Raw genomic sequence first — 22,286 nt, 5'->3', positions numbered from 1 at the left:
CATTAAAAAAAATGTTTCCCTCAAGATGTGGTCATAATCTCAATTCGAGTTTCCACTGGAGTTTGCAACCATAATAACCCATTTAAATGCATCATAAAAGTCTTAAAAAAAGGAAATGACATTCATAATAATGACTAAAATTAAATTACCTTCACCAGCATTTTAAGAAAGTAACTTATAAATATAAATTAACAGCTAATCACCTCAAGATAATACAACATTTCTTTATACATAATTTAAAAGCAGTGTAAAAGAGGGACTAAGATACTAAAGGGACAGTCAAACCCATAAATTAAAAACAAACTGACAACGCCATGGCTAAAAATGAAAAAGACAAACAGACAACAATAGCACACAACATAAAAAACTAAAGAATAAGTAGCACAAACCCCATCAAAAAAATAAATAAGGGAGATAATTCAAAATGTTGTGTTTATATTACCTCCCTTAAATTATGTTTTGTACTTAGGAATTTGTTCATTAACCAGGACACCTATTGTTTCCCCCCTTTAACCCTAAAATGATGTGGTCATAAACCTTGTGTTTAAATTTCATAGATTTCTATTTACTTATACCAAAGTTTTTGTCAGAAAAAAACAAATGTCTTAAGATGACGACGATGATGACATGATACCAATAATTATATGACCACAATTTTTTTTGCGATAGTATAAAAACTGGTAAGACTTTGAACTTGACTTAATGTATAAATAATTGTATATAGGTAAGACTGTATATAGCATTGAATGTATTTGTTGGGTTTTTTTCATGAGTAGGTGAAAGGGCAATGCATAAAAAAATCATTTACATTTGTATGAATCAATTTTGTTTAATTAATCCCATCACTAAAATAACAAGTAGTATACCAATAGGAAATTCTATTTCTTCAATCACATGCTTCACAATACAATAGAGTCAATCTGTCTTCTTGGCCAGCAATTTTTCAAAATTGTGGGGTATTTGTGCATTGGAAATACATAATGTCGGTTACCAGGTTAATATTGATTAAAAAATATTGAGCACCATGATAAAAAAAAATACATCTAAATTTTCCCAAGAATGAAGATGCAGGAATAAATTGTCAAATCACGTTTTTTTTCAAACGTTAGTTAGATTAAACCATACATCATCATGATCATGTACATGTATGGTTTAAATTCTATTTTATAATATTTCATTTATTATATTGTTTCTGTGTAAAATTGAGGTCTTTTTGTAAATGTAAGAAGCTGACAATTTTGAAAACCTGACCGAAAAATAACAACGACAAAACCATCCTATTTTGAAGCTACTCTAGTCCAGAGTTAGAAATGGTAGGTATTTTGTTTCTGTGTATCTGGAAATTTGAGAAAAACTCTAGATAATTTTTGGTGACGATAATAGCAAATTACAGAGTAATTTAATTGGTAATTATGTCACCCGATCGACTATGTCACCCGATCGACAATGTCGGGTGACATATTGTTATTCCTCCGTTTCTTTGTTATTATTATTCTTATTCTTCCAATGATTTTTGTCCGGCAGCTTTTTTGGAGACAATGAAACCTGACTCTTGATTATAGTAAACTATAATGAGGAACAAAAAATTTCGGGTTGCAGTGGGTCTGAAGACCATTAAAAATGGCTGCCGTTACCATGGAAACGGAAAAAATGTGAAAAATTCCACTTTTTGGTTTTGGTTAATTATTTGGAGATGCTTATACTTAGAATCATTATATTTTGATACATTGTAGGTGCACACTATATACTTCTTTTGGATGATTTTTGGCACTCATAGGAACTACTATGTTGCCATGGAAACCACACCAAAAATTTCCAAAATATCAAAATGCTCCAAATTTTATGAAACTTCACAGTAATGATGAGCAACATAAGGTGATGTCAAATTTGGCGTTGGAATTTCGAAAATGTCTGCCGTTACCATGGAAACAAGCCAAAAATGGTCAAAATGCTTAAAAAACCTTAAAAAGTGGTATTTACTTTCTTAAAATGGTAGGTCAAATCCATTGAAACTCTGATGGTATGTTCACTCCCATGAACCAATGTTGTATCTGCCACTAAAATTTTGGAAAAGTCTTTGTAACCATAGTAACCAACCAAAATGTCAAAAATTTCCAAAATTTCAAAATGCTCCAAAATGGATGAAACCTAATATGATTGTTGACTTTCAGGTCTGCATGAGATTTTTGAAGTTGGAATTTCCAAAATGGCTACCGTTGCCATGGAAACTGCAGAAATGTCAAATATTTTCAAAATGCTCCAAACTTAATGAAATTTAGTATTATTGTTAACTGGCATGTACAGATGAGACTTTTGACTTTGGAATTTCCAAAATGGCTGCCGTTGCCTTGGAAACAGAAGAAATGTGAAACTTTTGACAATCCTCTAAATGAACTCAAAATTTACAAAAAGATGGAAACAGAAGAAATGTGAAATTTTTGACAATCCTCTAAATGAACTCAAAATTTACAAAAAGATATATCGCAATTCATAGATCTGTATTCACTGTTCTATTATTTTGAAATGGCTACCGCTTAGTGGCAATGGGGGAAGGGTGACATCCGCTATTGCTTGCAATGGCAATTCTAGTTTCTATTGCATTTCAACCAGTTTATATCTTGAAATTCAATTTATATCTTGAAAAACAATTTATATCTTGAAATAAAATTTATATCTTGAAAAACAATTTATATCTTGAAATACAATTTATATCTTGAAAAATAATTTATATCTTAAAATACAATTTATATCTTAAAATACAATTTATATCTTGAAATACAATTTATATCTTGAAATACAATTTATATCTTAGAATACCTGACCAGAACAGAAAAAAGGAAATGTTATATTCATGCTCTATTAAACATTTTGACTTGAAATTTATGTCAACTTGAGTAGGTCTGATTCTTAGCGATATATCAAGTATAGATTGGCACTGAATAAAGGCTTATTTTTTGGATCTTAAAAATATTATTAAATGTAAAAACAAGTGCATTTGTTTATAAGTAAAGGTCATCTGGTTTGTTGGTTACTATAATTACTGTGTGTTTATAAGTAAAGGTCATCTGGTTTGTTGGTTACTATATTTACTGTTTGTTTCATAGTAACTTTTGCTACAGTTTTTCAACCCTGCAGTTTTGATTTCAACAAAACTAAAAGAATTTATGAATTTTCATAGATGAATTTCATAGAAAACATAAAGAAGATACTAAAATTATCTTTCATGATTAAAATCTCTAGAAATATATTAAATGGACACAAAATACAAATTCAAAAAGACATTTCTTCAAAAATTGATATACAGATCATAAAGTAAAAAGAACACTAGCTTATCAAAATATATTTCGTAATCTTACAGCAACTAAATTTTCTATCAATTATTAAGTATATTTCATAATTTTTTCTCTACAGGTTTCTTATAAAAAAAAAAATGAAATAAAGACCAGATATGAACACAGGATGCATAAGACTAATAGGTTGCCCATACAAAATTTATATGAAATGATTCAATTTTCAATGAAAACAACATAAAGGAGAAAAGCCCTATGTAAATGCTAAAAAAATCACCAGATATCTATAAAGTAAGGATAATACAAATTGGTGTATTAAAAAATATATAAATACAAAACCATACCATACCATACCAATGAGTATTAATTCTGTTGAGTTTCCTTGCACTATTTTCAAAATTATAGTACTATCTGATAAAAAAAAATTCTCTTTAATTCAAAATGTCTTATTGCTCATCCTACATGGTAATTTCTGAACAGATTAATTGTTTTATACATAGAAACAAAACATGTATTTAACTATCAATAAATACACTATTGATAGTTTTGGTTGTACTGTTGGTATAATTGATATAATAATTGAGGATCATTATATGACTGAGATAAAGCTGAGGAACTGTCGATAGAGGGTGCTGTGTTTGGATCCTGACCTTGTTCCATGGAAGCACTGACAGATTCTACATCTAAACTTGAAATATTATTCACATCAACTAAATACATTTTTGTTGCCCCTTTCGTTGGAGAAGTTTGAAGTAATTCCACCTGATGCCGGTTATCCTGGCTGCTTTGAGCTGTAGTGTTGTTAGGTGATAATATCAATCCATGAACACTTGGTTCTAACTGTCCTCGGTCCTGTATAGTGATCTGTATCTTAGACAGATGTGACTGGTTTCCATCTGATGAAAACATAATTTGTCCCTGATTTGACACATGATTTTTTTGCAACAGTGAGCCATCATTCCTCAGTAAGTCTTGTTCCTCCTCTCCAGGGTAAGGTTTACTGTCATATTGTTGAAGCATAGAACTTTGTTGGTCTTGCATATAAACAGGTTGCAATTCCTGTACTTCTACTAAAGGAAGATTTTTTCCACTATTATCTTGCATTTGGATTCTTTGATGATGGAGGTCATTTTGCCTTTGAGGACTGGTCACATGATCTTGTTGATGCAGTAACAGTCTAGCTTCCTGTACTGTGATTCTATTTATATCTGCTGATAATCTGCTTTCACTTTGATCTGTGTTTTGATGTTCATGAGTCATGATATGATGTTGTAAATTATCAGAATGCACAAGAACTTGATTGTTTTGAACTGTATGCAAATTCTGGTCAGTGGGTAACAGATCAAGATGGTCAGGATTAATATTATTGAGAAGAAGAGACTGCTGCTGAGCTGATAAGTGCTGAATTGTAACGGGACGATTGCTTGAATCCATCGGTTCTGTTGTGTAGTGCTGAATTGTGACTGGTCGATTGTTGGGGTCATTGGGGTCATTGGGGTCATACAGAATCTGTGAATCCTGGGAAGAAGCAATCAAACTGGTTACCGTTGCATATGCCTGATTTGAATGGTTACCTTGGCTACTAGGCGCATGTGAATAAACCAGTTGTTCTGTTTCCTGACTGGCTTGAATATTTTGGGCAAAATTCAGTGGTTGGTTGTCATTTGTGGTTATTTGCATAGTAAATGTTTGGTTTTTATTATCGTTTTCTAGGTCTAACATTAGTTCATCACCTTGTGTTGGTCTGAGATTAAGCATGATGTTCTTAACAATTTCAGGACTATGCTTATGTTTGTTTGTCAAATGGAGACGCATGTTTCCACGTGTTGTGCTTTTGTACTGGCAGTCGGGACATTGAAATGGTTTTTCACCAGTGTGCGAGCGCATGTGCACAAGAAGCTGTGTTCGAGTTTTGAAAGTTTTCTCACATCCATAGTCTGTACATTTGTGATTACGAACTTTGCTATGTTTGTGAAAGACGTGACTTGTTAGACATGTCCTGCTGTTAAAGCCTTGACCACAAGTCTCACATATAAATGGTGTACCTTCTTCATGTATCAGTTTATGATCTTTCAGTTGAAACCTTGTGAAGCATTCTTTGCCACAAATGTCACATTTAAATGGCTGCATGCCTTTAGGTAGTGGAACACTATGACGAAAATATCTATGAAAATGTATATAGAAAAAGTTTGGATCTTTTGTTTCATAACCACAAATATCACACATTTTCAGAATTTTTTCTTTTTTCCTAATTGACATGGCCATGATGACATCCTCCAAGTCGGTATCGTGAACAGATATAATATGGGTTACAGCTCTTTTAGAGAATATGTAATGATTCCCGCAGATGTCGCAAATAAAATGACGTTCATTTTCTGGTAAATGTTCTGCTTTTTTTTCTATCTGTGCCACAACTGCTGATAACTGACTAGCTCTGTACGATGATGCCTTCATCAATCTGTGTGTACGCTTTGGTTTGTGTGGTTCCTGTGGCGGAGGTTTAGCCTCCATTGAGAAAGTATGAACAATACCTTTATCAGCAGGTCGAGACAAAATGTCTTCAAGTTCTTCAAATTCTGTCCTGGCAAATTCTTTAGCTCTTTTCTTTGGTGGAGGTCTCAGTGTGTATGTTTCTTTCTGTTCTGGAACAACAGCTGCATTCCTATAATTGAAAAATAATACTTTAGAGTGACAGTTGTACATGTGAAACACAAAACAAAAGCTTGAATCCCAAATTATTCTTATTTTTAGTAAGTAAGTAGTAGTTATTTCAAATTTCCTTTCTTTGGATTATATAGTCAATAAATGACTCAAATTATATAATGTTTGAATATATTGTAAAATTCTGCATGGTTGATCTTTTTGTAAAGTTATAAAGTTGTATAATGCAGAATGCTCAGAAACTTTTTGTCTGCAGACGAATGCATGGTATCTTTCTTTTGTTTAATTTACATACAGAACTTAACAATTACCACCAAACAAGATAACACAGAAACAAAAGCAGAACGACTTAAGCTTGCCTGCTAATAACTTGTCATGATTAAATTTAAATTCTACCATGACTACAGATTTTTACATGTATACATTTAACATTATCCTAGTCCATGAAAATATGTCTGCCAAACAGACTTTTTTTATATACATGTACAGCTTATAATCATTCTATAAATTAAATTCATTTGACATAGATCAATGAAAACTTAACCTCAACCACTGTAAGATGGCCCCATTGGCACAACCTCAACCACTGAAAGATGGCCCAATGGACACCTATCTTTCAATAAGCCATGAAAATGAGGTCAATTTCAGAAGAAAACCATCAAACCGACATGAACACTGTAGAATCATTCAATTACCAAATATAGTTGACATACTGCTTTTGAAATACAGACTTGACAACAAAACCTGAACCCTTATCAGTGATCCATGTGATGCAGTTGCAGTCAAAGTCAGGTGAACTTTGTCTGATAGACTGTAATAATAATAATAATGATGACCAAATAATGTTGTTGTTCTATTACCAATACTCACACTAAGTGATAGATTCAAGTTAAAAAAACACAAAGGAGTAGGTCCAGTAAGACCCCTTTTTGGCCCCAAAATATATCTGTTTTTACAAAATTGTAAAATGTAAAGTTTTAGTTATCTAATGGACAGAAGAATGCTTCTTCTACCTAAATATGGGTTGTTTTTTACCATACAATGCACATATATCGGGTACTAGCACCAATAAGTCATGCTAAATTACTAAAATCTTCATTATTCTAGCATTTTAGTTAAATTTAAGACGGGTTCCGTGTAAAACGAAAGTGGTCGCATTCGTGTCCATCCAAAATATTGAAATGTAAGTTGTATTTGATGATTATACATAACATATATAAAGGTTGAGGATGAACACGGATGCGGCCACTTTCATTTTTGACAAAAAACATCGGAAAAGTGACTTTTTTCTGCATATTTGGTAGATTTTTCATATGAAAGCTTGAATCGGAACGTTTTTAATGACCAAATTAGTTAAAATCTTCCACATAAATTAATTGAATCAAATGAAATAGGCACTAAAGTGTTTAAAAAGTGGTCGAAATCTTTCGTCAGAGAAATTTGAGGCCAAAATCGGTCCTTACCGGACCTACTCCTTTTGACCATCGACTAAGAAAATTAGGTCTAGGACATCTAACATATGACAATGTATGAAAGATAGAAACTTCCTAACGTAACAAAAGACATTTGTATACATGGTATTTAGTTCGTATGAAGTGTAATTCTGTGTACAAATATATGTAGTTAATGCTGCTGCTGGTGCCATATTAACATCTCTATGTCTTCAACTTTCATCACAGGACACTCCCACAGACAATAATAAATATATTTAACAAAGTGTAACCCTTGGACTTATAAATAGTCTGTGAAACAAAATAAAGTTTGTATGACACCCTTAAACTTACTTTGGTTTTGCTGACTTTATAAATGAAGCATAAGACTTTTTGAATGCCTTTGCTGCTCTCCCCTTTTTAGTGAAAGCTTTTCCTTTGAGTTTAGAGTGAGGCTTCCAATCAGCATCTTCATCACAATCATCAGTCAGTTCATCTATGTTCCCAGCATCCTCATCTTCACTAGGTTTGTTTTCATTGGTCACTTGATCAGGACTGAAACTTCCAGTGGATTCCATATTATTACTTGATGTAATTTTACTTCCTGCATCTGAGAGTCCATGGTCACTACTTATACTGCTGTTAATTGTTTCCTCATTGTTGTAGCTTGTATTTATTTTGCTTGCTGTTGTGGGAGATACAGTTTTCTTTACATTGCCAACTTTGTTTGAGTTTATAAATGCAGCATTTGTATGGATTGGATGTTTAAACTTAGTTTCAGTAAAAGAATTAGAACTAAAATTTGAACATGTTTTAGGAATATTGTTTTCTGTATTTTGAGATGGGCTTTTATTAGGTGTACTGGTACCCTTCATTGATGCTCTTCTTGTTCCGTATGAATGTAAAGGAATTGATGCTACAGAACTTGTCATTCCTTCTTCAGTCCCCTTCTTTGTTGACTGTGCATCATCCCTTTGCTTTTTGTTAGGAGGTGTTGTCTTAATTTGTGGTGACTTTTGCGCTGCTTTTTTGGCGGTTGTTTTCACCTCTTTGTTTGTATTAGTATGAGCTATTGAGGACTGTTCGTTTTTAACAATAGCTACAACATCTTCTCCTTTGTCCATCAGAATTGATTGACTGATATCAAACATAATAACAAAATCTTTACACATATCTAGCAAATGTGTTAGTTTAAACAAATTAGCAACTCTAGCAAAATGTCCCACATTGTCAGATGTCAAGGTCACTTTGCCATCATATAAATAATGAACCAACTGTGATGTGACATCAAGAGGAATTCCCTGAGGAAGTTCTATCTTCAGTGATGCATTCTGGGACAGATCTGACATCTTAGATAGGATAAATGGACATGCTGCTAGCAACACAAGTCTGTGGACCTAATAATATAAGTTAAATAATTGATAAAATTTATCATAATTGACTGCAACAATTAAATTCATTATAAATGTTCAGTTGGAATGAGAGAGCTAACTAATACTTATGTGCTACAGATATATGAGAAAGTAATATTATCATTGTTGAAACCTTACAAATATTTGCAACTTTGCATTGCTTGAATTTTTTACATTTTGTAGGAATGCTCTGGGTTTTTTTTTAAATTTATCCTCTCTCTGATATATAACCATTTATAAATTGGTGCTTCTTTACTTTGCTTTTAATCACAATATTTACTATTAAGAAACTTAAGTAAGCTATTTAAAAGATTTTGTATATGTAGTGAAAGATTTGCAGAAGTTAATTTGTCATATTAACAAATTTGATAAATTTTATTAAATTTAATTAAGTCTGCTTTATTTTGTAAAATTTCATAACTTTCTTGAACTTTTGGAATATTGTTATTCTCAGGATACTGAACATGTATATTTTATAATTTTGACAATGTATGATTAACAAGTTGTTTGCCAAGAAAGAAGGTTCATGTTTTCTTAAAATATTATCTCCCCTTTGATAATACTTTGTTGTAAAAGTAAAAGTAGTCTTCCATTAATTGTTGTTTATAAAGACGGTATGGTATGTTCACCTCTTGAATATATCTTTTTGGTCTTTATTTTTTTTAGTTCTATTTATTCATTTCAATATCATACCTGTATCTTCTTTTACTCATACCACATCAATTTATAAAACTATCTTTTATCACTTCCTACATTGTCCTATTAAATTAATAGGACAATGTAGGAAGTGTATTTTTATATACATGTAATAGTATTTGATTTTGCTATAAACATGATAAAAGATATTTAATATCAAGGTAGTTTGATTGACAATTTTAAAACAATATTCAATTTTATCACTTTTTTACGAATTTCCTTTGCAAATGAAAAAATGTGAGATCGTTCATTTAACAAAATCTTCTGGCCAAATGAGTGAAGTCCCCCCCTTTTTTTTTTACAAAATCTTACCCTTATTTCTGTATTTCCAGATAAGATTACTGAATCACAAAACAAGCCTTCCTTCAGAAGACCAAACATCTTTGCCATAAGTTGTCTTGGTAGGTCCACATGTGAGTAATCTTTACTGTCGGACTTAGGAAATGTAACTGTCCCTGTTCCTTCCTCAAAATTACCACGTTTCTTAAATGGTGACTGCTTTACTTTGTTTAAAGCTTTCTTAACTGGAGAATTATTTACCTGAAAGAATAAAAACAACTTATTACAATTATTATTATGATTGATTTATAATGGCTTGCTTAACATCCAAAGGCAAATGTTTCACCTATATGTTCAAGACTTTAATTATATGAATTGAAACAGGTACATAGAGTATAGATACTACCTGAAAATGGCAGAGTACATCTCTGACTTTTAAGTACAAATTGTTCTAAAACACTTGTAATGATAATGTATTTTCTATCTAAGCAGGTAAATTGAAGCAACTTTTTCTTTTTTGTTTCCTGATAGTTATGTATGGTGTAACATAATTTAACTGAACATTTTGCATGTTTTGTCATGAGATGTATCAAATAAAATGTCCTTTAGCTAGTCAGAAACAAATCTCTGTGAAGCAGATCCTGCTTACCCTTCAAGAGCACATTAGATGATCAGATCAAACTACAATCGTATAGTCTATGGTGAGGTTCATGTTTCTAAGTCTCATGTTTAATATACATGTAGTGATTTCTCAGATATGTTGTTTGTTCATACACCTTATCGCTATTTGTCCGCCATTGCTGGAAATCACACAGGTTCCCGTAAAATTTTGACTTCATAAAACAAAATATCTGACGCCACAATGGAAAAGTGATTGTTGTTGACATCAAAAGTTCAAGGGGCCGGGTCAGCAATAAGGTGTATTATACCTAGCATGTGAGGCGGTGTTTAGCTAGTAGCTAAAACATATCCAAAATTGATATTGCAAAGTATTAAATCTGTAACATTAGTACAAATCACATCTAAAAGAGTTCTGCTTAACCATTTTAACTAGAAAACCTTCTGTCTTCTACAGCAGCACGTTGAATCGGCATCCAGAAGAGCGTCAAGACATGTATACAGTTAATGTATCGTTACTGGAATATTTTGTGACAGAGTCAGACTCTACTTATACACATGTTATAACAAGCGTACCAAAAAAAATTATATAGATATATAGGAAGATGTGGTGTGAGTGCCAATGAGACAACTCTCCATCCAAATAACAATTTAAAAAAGTAAACCATTATAGGTCAATGTACGGCCTTCAACACGGAGCCTTAGCTCACACCGAACAACAAGCTATAAAGGGCCCAAAAATTACTAGTGTAAAACCATTCACACAGGAAAACCAACGATCTAATCTATAGAAAACAAGAGGCTCTCAAGAGCCTGAATCGCTCACCTGAATTTTTTTGGTTTAATCTCTCATTAATGATTATTTTGGCTTTTCAATTTATTTAAATGTTCTTTGAATCGTCCTATTTTCTTCAAAAGCAAAAAAAAATCATTTTCTCCTATGTTCTATTTTAGCCAAAGGAGCTATGTTTCTTGACATACAAGGAAATGAAATATAAAAATTATACTAGATACTCTGAAACTCATTGAGCCTAAGTTTGGCTGAAATTGATACAGCAGTTTCAAAGGAGAAGATTTTTTAAAGTTAGTCAACATGATGAACAAATTGTGAAAAAAGTCTTTAAAGGGCAATAACTCCTTAAGAGGTCAATTGACAATTTTGGTCAAATTGACTTATTTGTAGATCTTACTTTGCTTAACATTTTTGCTATTAACAGTTTATCTGTATCTATAATAATATTTAAGATAATGACCAAAAACTGCAAAATTTCCTTAAAATTACCAATTAAGTGGCAGCAACCCAACAATGGGTTGTTTGATTCATCTGAAAATTTCAGGGCTGATAGATATTGACCTAAGGAACATTTTTACCCCTTTTCAGATTGCTCTAAATGCTTTCGTTTTTGAGATATAAGCCAAAAACTGCATTTGACCCCCATGTTTTATTTTAAGTAACGACGGCCATGTTTTTTGACACATCAAAAATCAAAGCACACACTTTGTGCAGAATAATCTAAGGAACGATCATGCTAAGTTTCATCCAAATCTATTCAGTAGTTTCAGAGGAGAAGATTTTTTAAAGTTAGCAAATATGATGAACAAATTGTGAAAAATTGTAATTAAAGGACAATAACCCATTAAGGGGTCAATTGACAATTTTGGTCATATTAACTTATTTGTAGATCTTACTTTGCTGATCATTTTTGCTGTTTACAGTTTATCTTTATCTATAATAATATTCAAGATAATGACCAAAAACTGCAAAATTTCCTTAAAATTACCAATTAAGTGGCAGCAACCCAACAATGGTTTGTTTGATTCATCTGAAAATTACAGGGCTGATAGATCTTGACCTAATGAAAATTTTTACCCCTTGTCAGATTTGCTCTAAATGCTTTCGTTTTTGAGATATAAGCCAAAAACTGCATTTGACCCCTATGTTCTATTTTAAGTAACGGCGGCCATGTTTTTTGACGGATCAAAAATCGTAGCACACACTTTGTGCAGGATACTCTAAGGAACAATCATGCTAAGTTTCATTCAAATCCATTCAGTAGTTTCAGAGGAGAAGATGTTTGAAAAATTGTTAACGACGACAGACGACTACGACTACGACGACGACGACTACGACGACGTCGGACACCAAGTGATGAGAAAAGCTCACATGGCCTTTTAGGCCAGGTGAGCTAAAAACGAGAAACACATATAAATTACATAAACAAACGACAACTACTGTACGTCAGATTCCTGACTTAGGCCAGGTGCAAACATGTATGTATGATCAGGGTCTAGAATTATTGTGCCAGGATATCCATAGAATTAATAAAAACAGCAATGATTCCTTTACATCAGTAAATAATATTTCTACCTGATCATGCATCATCTCTATCATGGTTACATTTCATTAATACGTCATAAATGTATTTTCACAATTTTTTGCTGTATTATCTCAGACTCACCTTTATAACAGGACTGACATTAGTTTCCTTCACAGAATCATAACCAGACTCATCTTTATAACAGGACTGACATTAGTTTCCTTCACAGAATCATAACCAGACTCACCTTTATAACAGGACTGACATTAGTTTCCTTCACAGAATCATAACCAGACTCACCTTTATAACAGGACTGACATTAGCTTCCTTCACAGAATCATAACTAGACTCACCTTTATAACAGGACTGACATTAGCTTCCTTCACAGAATCATAACCAGACTCACCTTTATAACAGGACTGACATTAGTTTCCTTCACAGAATCATAACCAGACTCACCTTTATAACAGGACTGACATTAGGTTCCTTCACAGAATCATAACTTATCTTCTGATGAGAAGTAGGTTCCATCAAAAGTTGATTGGTTGTGAAAGTATTATCTGTGCCAAGTAGAAAACTAGTATCACCAGACACTGGTATGTCATTCCCATGATGAGTGTTAAAAAAACTAGATAGAAGATTATCTCCCCTTTCGTCCATCAAAATGTTTGTGGTACCCAGAGGGTGCTGCATATCGCTGCTACCATGACTACGGAAACTGTTGCCAGGTAGTTGGTGATCAGTACTGCGTATGTTTGTGAGTGGCATCGTATGCTGAATGATGTCATTGTTGCGTAATTGATCCTGTAAACTGAAATTCCCAACCGAATGGACAGGATGGACAGGATCCATTCTGATTCTGAAAAAACAAACCAAAAGTTAACTTATGCTTAAACAAAAATTGTACATATCAGTTTGACAACATGGACAAGCACAGATCCAAAGACCTTTAATTAACATTTTTTGAATTTTTCATTCGCTTAAAAAAACAACATTTATTAACAAAAGTTTAATTGTATAAAAATATCAAGTTAAAGCTAAATTCTAAATCAGTTATGTTGTGATAGGATTGCTTCCCTTGGTAAATGTGGTAGATACTAAGTCATTTGTCAGAGATGGAGCTAAAGAAGTACACGTATTCCTTTAACTTAGTTGGTTAAAACACTGTCTTGTAGCACAATGGTTCTGGGTTCTAGGAGGAGGAGAAGATGATTTTGTATGTAGAATCATGCTCTCTGGTTACAATATAAAACAAATCTGTTAGAATAATTGTCTCTATTGTATAATTCAATAAGTCCCATAAAATCTAACTTGAGGAAAACTGAAAATTAGCAGTTCTAATTAACATTGGAAAGAGGAGATAACTCTGGAAAAATTATTCTTTTTTTGGTGAGTTTATGGTTGATTTTCTTAAAATTCATGTACAAAATAGTGATACTTCGATGGTGTTACAAGTTTGTTTTTAACTATGTTATATAATATTCTGCTCATGAAATGTACAAAATTGAAGTGTTATGGGTATTTTTAATATTTAATATTTTTTGCACATTTTTCGGTAAAGAAATTGCAAAATTTTTGACTTTGTGACCATTTTGAAAAAATAATGTGAACATTTGGTATTGTTTATATATGTAAATAATAAGTGTTCAGCATCTAAAGCTACCTTGTTTAAAGAAACTTTAAACCACAAAAAGAAGAATAATTGCTAACTATTTCATAAAATTTCAGATTCTTTACCTTGACAAGTTGAAAAATTTAGTAAATGGTCAACCAATGATTTACGAAATCAATGTTGTTACAATGTAGTTTAATAAAAGATGTGAAAATACCTTTACTAAGAGTTGTTTGTTATACTATAAAGATGGCTAACATATCAAGAATCAATACATTATGCTAAATAGAAGTGGTAAATTTGTAATTTTGGATCAATTTTTATAGATATTTCTGCCTTTTTACAGAGTTATCTACCATTTCATTCAATACAAATCTCCATAGGAATTTTAAAACAGTGATTTTGTGGTCTTCCTCAGGTAAGACTTTTTCTGTGTATATTTGGTGTATGAAACTAGATTAAAACTTTAAAAAATCTTCTGTTGCAATTACTTTCAGGTAAGGGTAAAATGTATGCTAGATTGACAGTGGACTATTATTATCATAGGTATATATCAACATGATCAACTTTTGATTGTTTATGTGTTAATATTTGTGTGTCAACATAGTATTTTATTTGAATTCCTCAATTCATTAGTTCCATTTATGCCGGAATAAATAAATTTTGTGTATTTACTGTCTTCTGATTGGTTAAAATTATTAGTTTTATTTTCAATGTTGTCAATTTTTATGGTGACACGCCCACTCTGACGTTGTGTATTCATACGCTAACATGTGTGTACGTTGTTATTGTCAAGGTAAATAATATAAAAAGTTGTTTGAGCCGTATTTTTGATAGAAATTTATTTATAATGAATGGCAATAATTTATTTTGATTTTATTGAACCATAAAACTAATTTTTAACTCTTCACATTTAACATAATCCGCTTCGCGGATTATTCAATGTGAAGAGTCAAAAATTAGTTTTATGGTTCAATAAATTCAAAATAAATGATAGCCATTCATTAAATATCTATTATTTTTTTCATCTTCATCTTTTCATAAACACTAATAGACTAATACTGTAGCCATATAATTTTCAATTTAATGTAACTAAAAAATGAGGACATCATTGAAATATTGGAGAAGGTCACTGACACAGATCCGTTTAAAAGAAACATCCGGTAACCTGCCAACCCCACCCCACCCACCCCCCCAAAAAAACAAAAAAAAACAACAAAAAACATCATAGGACACGGATGTAACTCTGCTTGCATACACATGTATATATACATTTTCTAGGATTATAAAGGGACATTACTCAAGAAATACAAAATTTACACTATACAAAATTGTGTGTTTTGTGATAATAAGGATTCTGTTTAAGTTTTAAAACAAATATATAATTAGTGAACAAAAACAATTCAGCAGTTTTTTTTCTATTTGAAAAGGGCCATAACTCAAATAGTAAAAGTGAGGCTGGCTGCCATCAAAATACAAACTTTATCTGATATTTAAGGTATTAAGAATAGCATATAAGTCTCATCACATTTGGTTTAGGTAAACGAAAGCGAGAGACAGAAACAAAAAAATCAGCCATTTTTCCAATTACAAATTACAGGGGCAATACTCTAGAATGGTAAAAAAAGATGCTGCAGGAAGAATTGTGCCTGCAGATATTCATATGATGAAGACATTATCTTTCAATCAGTTTACTGTGAAAGTACTTTTGTTCGTGGAGTACCAATTTTCGTGGTTTTCGTTGATGTTTTTATCCAGGAATTTAAGTGTCTAATGATATAAAACAACCATTGTCCAAATTAAATCAAGACATGGGAAGATCCCCATCGGTAGGTTTAACAAATGATATGATTTAGAGATTATATTGAATAACGCCAAATCTGAGAATACTTTTATAGGAGTCACAGAACTACAATCTCATGCAGGATAATACCCATTTAATCTTTAATAACCTAAACTGTACAACTTTTGATCTTTTAATTATCATAAAAATATTTTTGATCGATGAAAGTCAGATTTTCGGCATTGGTATGCTAGTATGATAAAGTGTTCCTCTTATATCCTCATAGTTCTCCTACATATGGGAAATAATAGTTTCATGCTGAGATTGATTTTGATAAGAATTTTTTGACAATTCAAGATATTTTTACAGCACTTGTTTATGTTACTGTTTCTTTATGTGACATGTTTATGGCCTAATTAACACCTTTGATGGTCTTTAATCTGTTGATCACTTTATCATGGATTAATTTATAGTGCTATCACAACAATTTACACAGATCAATCTTTACTTTGTAATTTCGGGCGATATCTTTTTGCGCCAAAAAGTAACTCATTTGTGCCACAACTTAATTGCGCCAATACTTCTTTTGCGCCACCTATTTTTCAAAACTATAGGTATCATTTGCGCCAATAAAATAATCATCTAATTGCGCCAATTTTATTTATTTTTATTTGAAATGATTCAGGACCGTTATTGGTTCTTCTGTTATTTGGAGGAATTTCTGCCCATACTGGAGGAGGAAACAACGCATTATCCTTTATGTATGTTGATAACACGTAATCAGCGAATGTTTCTACATTGTACACAGAAATTTTAAACATTTTTCTGTAACAAGCTTCTGATTTTGACAGCAACAAGGGAATATAATGTCCATTCTTAAAGCCATGTATATTTTAAAGTTGTTTGAAATATTTTGGACAACATTTATAACATGTATAAAGGTACCATCACCAAAAAAATCCTTTGACACAGAAATTTTAAATTAGACTTGCTTCCTAATAAAATTATCCCGCTTTACACCACCAATTTTCTGTGAAATTCTGCTTGATTTTTAGATTGAGTTTTCTTAAATTTTATGAGTGTTCAGATGCATCTTAAGTGGAAAGTTTAGCTACAGTACATGTATGATATAATAGATAAAACATGTACAGATATGATATAGGTAAAACCAGAGACATATAATATAAAATATTATATGTCTCTGGTAAAACATATTTACAGGTAAATGTGGCGCAATTTCATTTCATTTATTGGCGCAATTAAAACCATCAAAATAAAAGAGAGTGGCGCATTTAATACCTTTTCAAAACTGCAATTGGCGCAAATTGATTCTGCCCGTAATTTCCTCAATCCAGACTATTTGTAAACTTCATTTCTGATTCGAAGGCTTTAATTTTTTTTTTTTTTTTTTAATTTTTGAAACTAAAATTCACGAATTTAAAAACCCATGAACAAGTAAATTTTGTTCAAACCACGAAAAATTGAGACCCACGAATTAAAGTCCTTTCACAGTAATAGAAGTCTAGTCAGTTAACTGCTAGTAGTCTGTTGTTATTAATGTATTATTGTCATTTCGATTATTTTCTTTGGTTACATCTTCTGACATTAGACTCAGACTTCTCTTGAATTGAATTTTAATCTGTGTATTTTTATGTGTTTATTTTTCTACATTGGCTAGAGGTATAGGGGAGGGTTGAGATCTCATAAACATGTTTAACCCCGCGGCATTTTCCGCCTGTCCTAAGTCAGGAGCCTCTGGCCTTTGTTAGTCTTGTTTTATTTTTAATTTTAGTTTCTTGTGTACAATTTGGAGTTTAGTATGGCGTTCATTATCACTGAACTGGTATATATTTGTTTAGGGGCCAGCTGAAGGACGCCAACATTTCTTGCTACATTGAAGACCTGTTGGTGACCTTCTGTTGTTGTCTGCTCTATGGTCGGGTTGTTGTCTCTTTGACACATACCCCATTTCCATTCTCCATTTTACCCAAATTCAAACTTGATCTGTGTGTTACGTTGTGGTATTTTAGGAAGCAACCTTTTTACTTCAGGAAAGGAAGGAGGTAGAAAAGGGGGGGGGGGTATATTTTTTTTCTAAGTCAGAAATTTTTAAACAAAAATATTTATTTTTTCAAAATTTTAGGTGACTCGTGGGTACAAAAATTTTAGCAAAAAATTAAACCTTTATTTTTTCATTACAAATTTTATTTATTACACTATTTAGTTGTTACTTTATGATATGGTACAAAAAAACAACCCAAAAAAATGATTTGGTTTGGCCCAAGATGACTTTAAAAATTGAAAAAGCTCCAAATTATCTCCCTTTGATGCAATTATGTCATTTTTTGGCCTTAAATTTGAAATATCTTGTTTTACTCATCGGTGACCTATATTTTTTATTCTTGTTTTCAAATAGGCTGTACATAAAATAAATAATTGTAAAATTTAAGCGATTTCTTATATTAGGTTATTTTTTTATTTCGATATTTCCTCTTTTTCTCCTATTAGTTCAACATAAAAAAGGGACATTAACAAAAATGTATGCTTCTTCCAGAGGCAGATTTTAGCTTAAATGAACGGTGACCCCATTTTTTTATTTCATTTTTCTTTTAAGTAAATGATAAAGTTCATTTATGAAAAAATATAGCGAAATCCTATATTAGAAAAAAAAAATCATTTATACTTAACACTTCAAGGTACATGTATGGAGGAAATCTGCATTCAGAATATTTTTTATGTCACTGCTTGATTAGAATATATGTTTTCATCAAACATGTCAAATTCATGAAATCATGAAACTGGGGATCAGAATATTATTTTTGTCAATTTGTTTTAAAAAAATAACACGACCCTTTAAGTTAAATAGTCGGTCTCATAAGGTCTAACTCTAAGCGTGACACATGATTGGCTGATATTTTTATAAGCTTCACATGTGAATATCTCAAGTGCACTATTTATTACAATGATGAGTGGGATTCGAGATCAAACCCAGTTCTGCCAACTTTTTATAAAGCAAATGCATGATAATGTCCAAGACCACAATTGTCGTCCCTTGATTTCCATTGTTCACGAATATAGTCCCTAGTGTTGACAGTGGGTTACTTGCCATTATTTTTTATACCCCTTTCAAATGTATTTCTCCATGTTTTTAATGCCTCTAATTAAAAGTAGGGGAGGGGGAGGGGAAAATTACACTGTAAAAAGATTTGGGTCCAGAATTTTAAAGTAAAGTAAATGATTTGGTCCAGCTGAAAAAGGTTAAAAATTAGCACCTGGAAAGAAGTCAAAAGATTTGAAGACGCCCTAAACATAAAATTGTCGACATATTTTGAAATAGAGCTGATATAGTTTTCTATAATTTTGATATAATTGTCCCAAAAATAGTTACTACACACCACACTGTAAAAATTTCTTTGAGAAAGCACAGGTGGGATTTTTTTCATTTTCATTTATGTTCTTAAAAGAAATGCACTATGAAATAATTGTGGTCTCGTACCTGGTTAAATTTTAAAAGATCAAAGAGAAAAAACAATAGATCAACAGAAAAAGCCACCAAAAAGCAATGAACATGCGCAAGTCTCACACATAGGCTGCCCTGCAAACCCCCACCCATTAGGGGGTAATATTAATGTTAAACTTTTTAATACAAAATTTTTAGAATGATCTCGAGTCTTTCTATATAGTTTGTACACTTTTGATAAGAACATAGAATTTATTTTTTTCCTGTGTATAATAAAATATTTTTTCAGAGATAACTAAAAATATTTTATCACTACTGCATTAAATTTAAAAACCAAGACATTTTATACTTATGATTCTTAAAGGTTATTGGGATCATGGAAGTATTATATTGACAATATAATACTTCCATGTTGGGATTGAGATTTCTTTATAGTTTTTTCATAAAAGGTTGTAAACAATACTTTTATGATATAAACTTTAATTTGTCTGTATCATTCATTTCTCTTTAATTTGTGGTTATTTTAATTTTTGTTTTAGATCATGACCAAGTTATCAAATATTTCATATTTTATTTACTAATAATTCCATGCTATTCCAAATAATGTCACAAAGTATTGACTGATTTAAAAAGGATCTATATGGATCAAATTTGAGAATATTTATGGCAAGAACAGACTGTATATAATTGACCTTGAACACTATTCTCAATAAGGTCACAAGAAATATGTTGTGTATCGTAAAAGTCCACGCTTAAAACAACAAACGCTTATAGGCTCAGTCAAATTCATCAGAAAATAATGTTTTGCATCTATGTACATGTTTTTCACACAATTTATAAGTTGACTAATATATAACCAGTGATTTCAATGTGTGACAAAGTCAGCAAAATGAAATAAAATGGCTTCTTTTCAGTGGTGGCGGCGAACAGCGATGCAACGATTGGAAATTCACACTTTCTCTGAAACCGACAATTAAATATGAAAAGGTGCATTTGTTTCTTGATTGTTGTCATTCCAAACTTACCAATATTATTTGTAATATATTCAAGATACTAACTACAGTGTATTTCAAATAAATCGGTCACAACAGGTCCTGTTTACCTCATTAGCATATTTTGTGTTATCCAACCAATCAAAACAAAAAAATATAAAGTATAAATATGCGCGAAATTTTAAAAAGCGTTTTTTTGTTGTTTGGTTTTTAAATCATTGTAAATAAAACCCGTAGTACAATAAATCAAGAATATTGCTTTATTTTTTTAGGTTATTGTCATAGAAAGATTTCTTTCAAACTGAGTTTTACAGTGCTTATTGTTGTGTGCTTGTCATGGCTTGAACTTTGAGATCTTTCAAAAACATATTTAAGTTTCACCTCAATTTTACTTCTTAAATGTATCAATCTAAGATTTGAAAAAAAATATAAAAAAATAGTAAATAAAATCAGGAGCGAGGGACGGATTGACCTTTTTTTATAATTCGTGGTTTTTTTTTAAATTAGGATTAGGACAAGTTGGGGTTGAGAGATGTCCATTCCTACATACTGAATATGAAACGGCAACTATACATGTTTTGTGTATGGCATTCCCGCCGCAAAAATCATTCTTACCATTCTTGCCAAGGACATTATTTACTGTAACGCATCATGCATGAATAATTCGTAAAAGAAGTTGGCACCGGACTACTGCTTTATGAGGATTTCAGAATTATGGGTGGTAATTTACCCTGAAACTACTATAACACCCCAAATAAATATGAAATATGTGAAATAACAGGAGGGATCGAGGATTTTTGAAAGGGGCATTATCAAGCTACCCAAATTTTTAAACAAAAGCAATTATAGATTTTATTTGGGACCAGCCAGTAAATGCTAGGGATGTATTTCCCATACTTTTGCAAAAAATGTGTCACAAGATTTAAATATTGACATTAAACTTATTGAGGAAACTAAAACTTTAAAACAGACTAAAATGTTAAAACCCCAATTAAAAAAAGTTATATCAACTATTATCAAACTCTTATTGATGATAAAATAAATAACTTAAATGAAAATAATAAAATATATCTATATAAATTTCTTAAATCTCATATGAATAACCAAATGAAATACTACCTATCACACCAAAGTACAGAGACAAGAAAAATGTTAACCAAAGTCAGAATAAACGATCATTGTCTCTTCATAGAAACTGGACGATATACCAAAATACCACGAAATGAAAGAAAATGTAAAAGATGTATATCTTAGACGATGAATTTCATTTTTTTCTTCCAACTGTCAAATAAATAGAAATAAAAGAGAAATCTTTCTAAAATATTATATACAACAATATGTAAATTTTAATACACTTAATTTTACTGATAAACTCGTAATAATACCTAATCCATCAACACCAAATGATGTAAAAGCAGTTGTTTCCTTTATTAAAGAGTCATTAAAACTGAGGAAAGGAGAATAGTAACTGTTTTTATCATATTTCTTATGATATTGTCGAGTTTTCAATATGTTTCATTATGTTTGTTTGTCAATGTATTTGCCACAACCAAAATTGGTTTTTGTATGTTTTGCAAATAAAGATATTATTATTAAATAGAAGGTGGCGTAACTTCCCTCCACACCACCTGATTCCGCCGCTGAAATTCCACCGATTTATTTTGTATTGCCGAAAACCCATGAGTCAAAATCGCCCTGATCGAAAAGTAAAATAGAGGAGCACAAGAACTGTAAA

General features: G+C 31.5%; 1 protein-coding gene across 3 annotated transcripts; it reads right to left on the bottom strand.

Annotated features, from left to right (window-relative positions):
- Positions 1-2,592: 2,592 nt before the first annotated feature.
- On the bottom strand, positions 2,593-20,682 carry LOC134683303 (zinc finger and BTB domain-containing protein 49-like). Of its 3 annotated transcripts, none has more exons than XM_063542502.1 (5): positions 20,585-20,682; positions 13,164-13,563; positions 9,802-10,029; positions 7,736-8,778; positions 2,593-5,952 (listed from the first exon to the last, which is right to left on the bottom strand). In XM_063542502.1, exons 2-5 carry the CDS (start codon positions 13,554-13,556, stop codon positions 3,825-3,827), a joined length of 3,792 nt encoding a protein of 1,263 aa, XP_063398572.1. In that variant the 5' UTR covers positions 13,557-13,563; positions 20,585-20,682; the 3' UTR covers positions 2,593-3,824. The 3 variants fall into 3 exon arrangements, with proteins under 3 accessions (XP_063398572.1, XP_063398573.1, XP_063398574.1); XM_063542503.1 differs by having other exon boundaries at positions 20,618-20,681; XM_063542504.1 differs by lacking the exon at positions 20,585-20,682 and adding an exon at positions 20,417-20,521.
- Positions 20,683-22,286: the final 1,604 nt, after the last annotated feature.

Source organism: Mytilus trossulus, chromosome 9, assembly GCF_036588685.1.
Source record: "Mytilus trossulus isolate FHL-02 chromosome 9, PNRI_Mtr1.1.1.hap1, whole genome shotgun sequence".
NCBI classification, from domain to species: Eukaryota; Metazoa; Mollusca; class Bivalvia; order Mytilida; family Mytilidae; genus Mytilus; species Mytilus trossulus.
The sequence above is the reverse complement of the archived record's forward strand: the minus strand, read 5'-3'. Positions and strand labels throughout refer to the sequence as shown.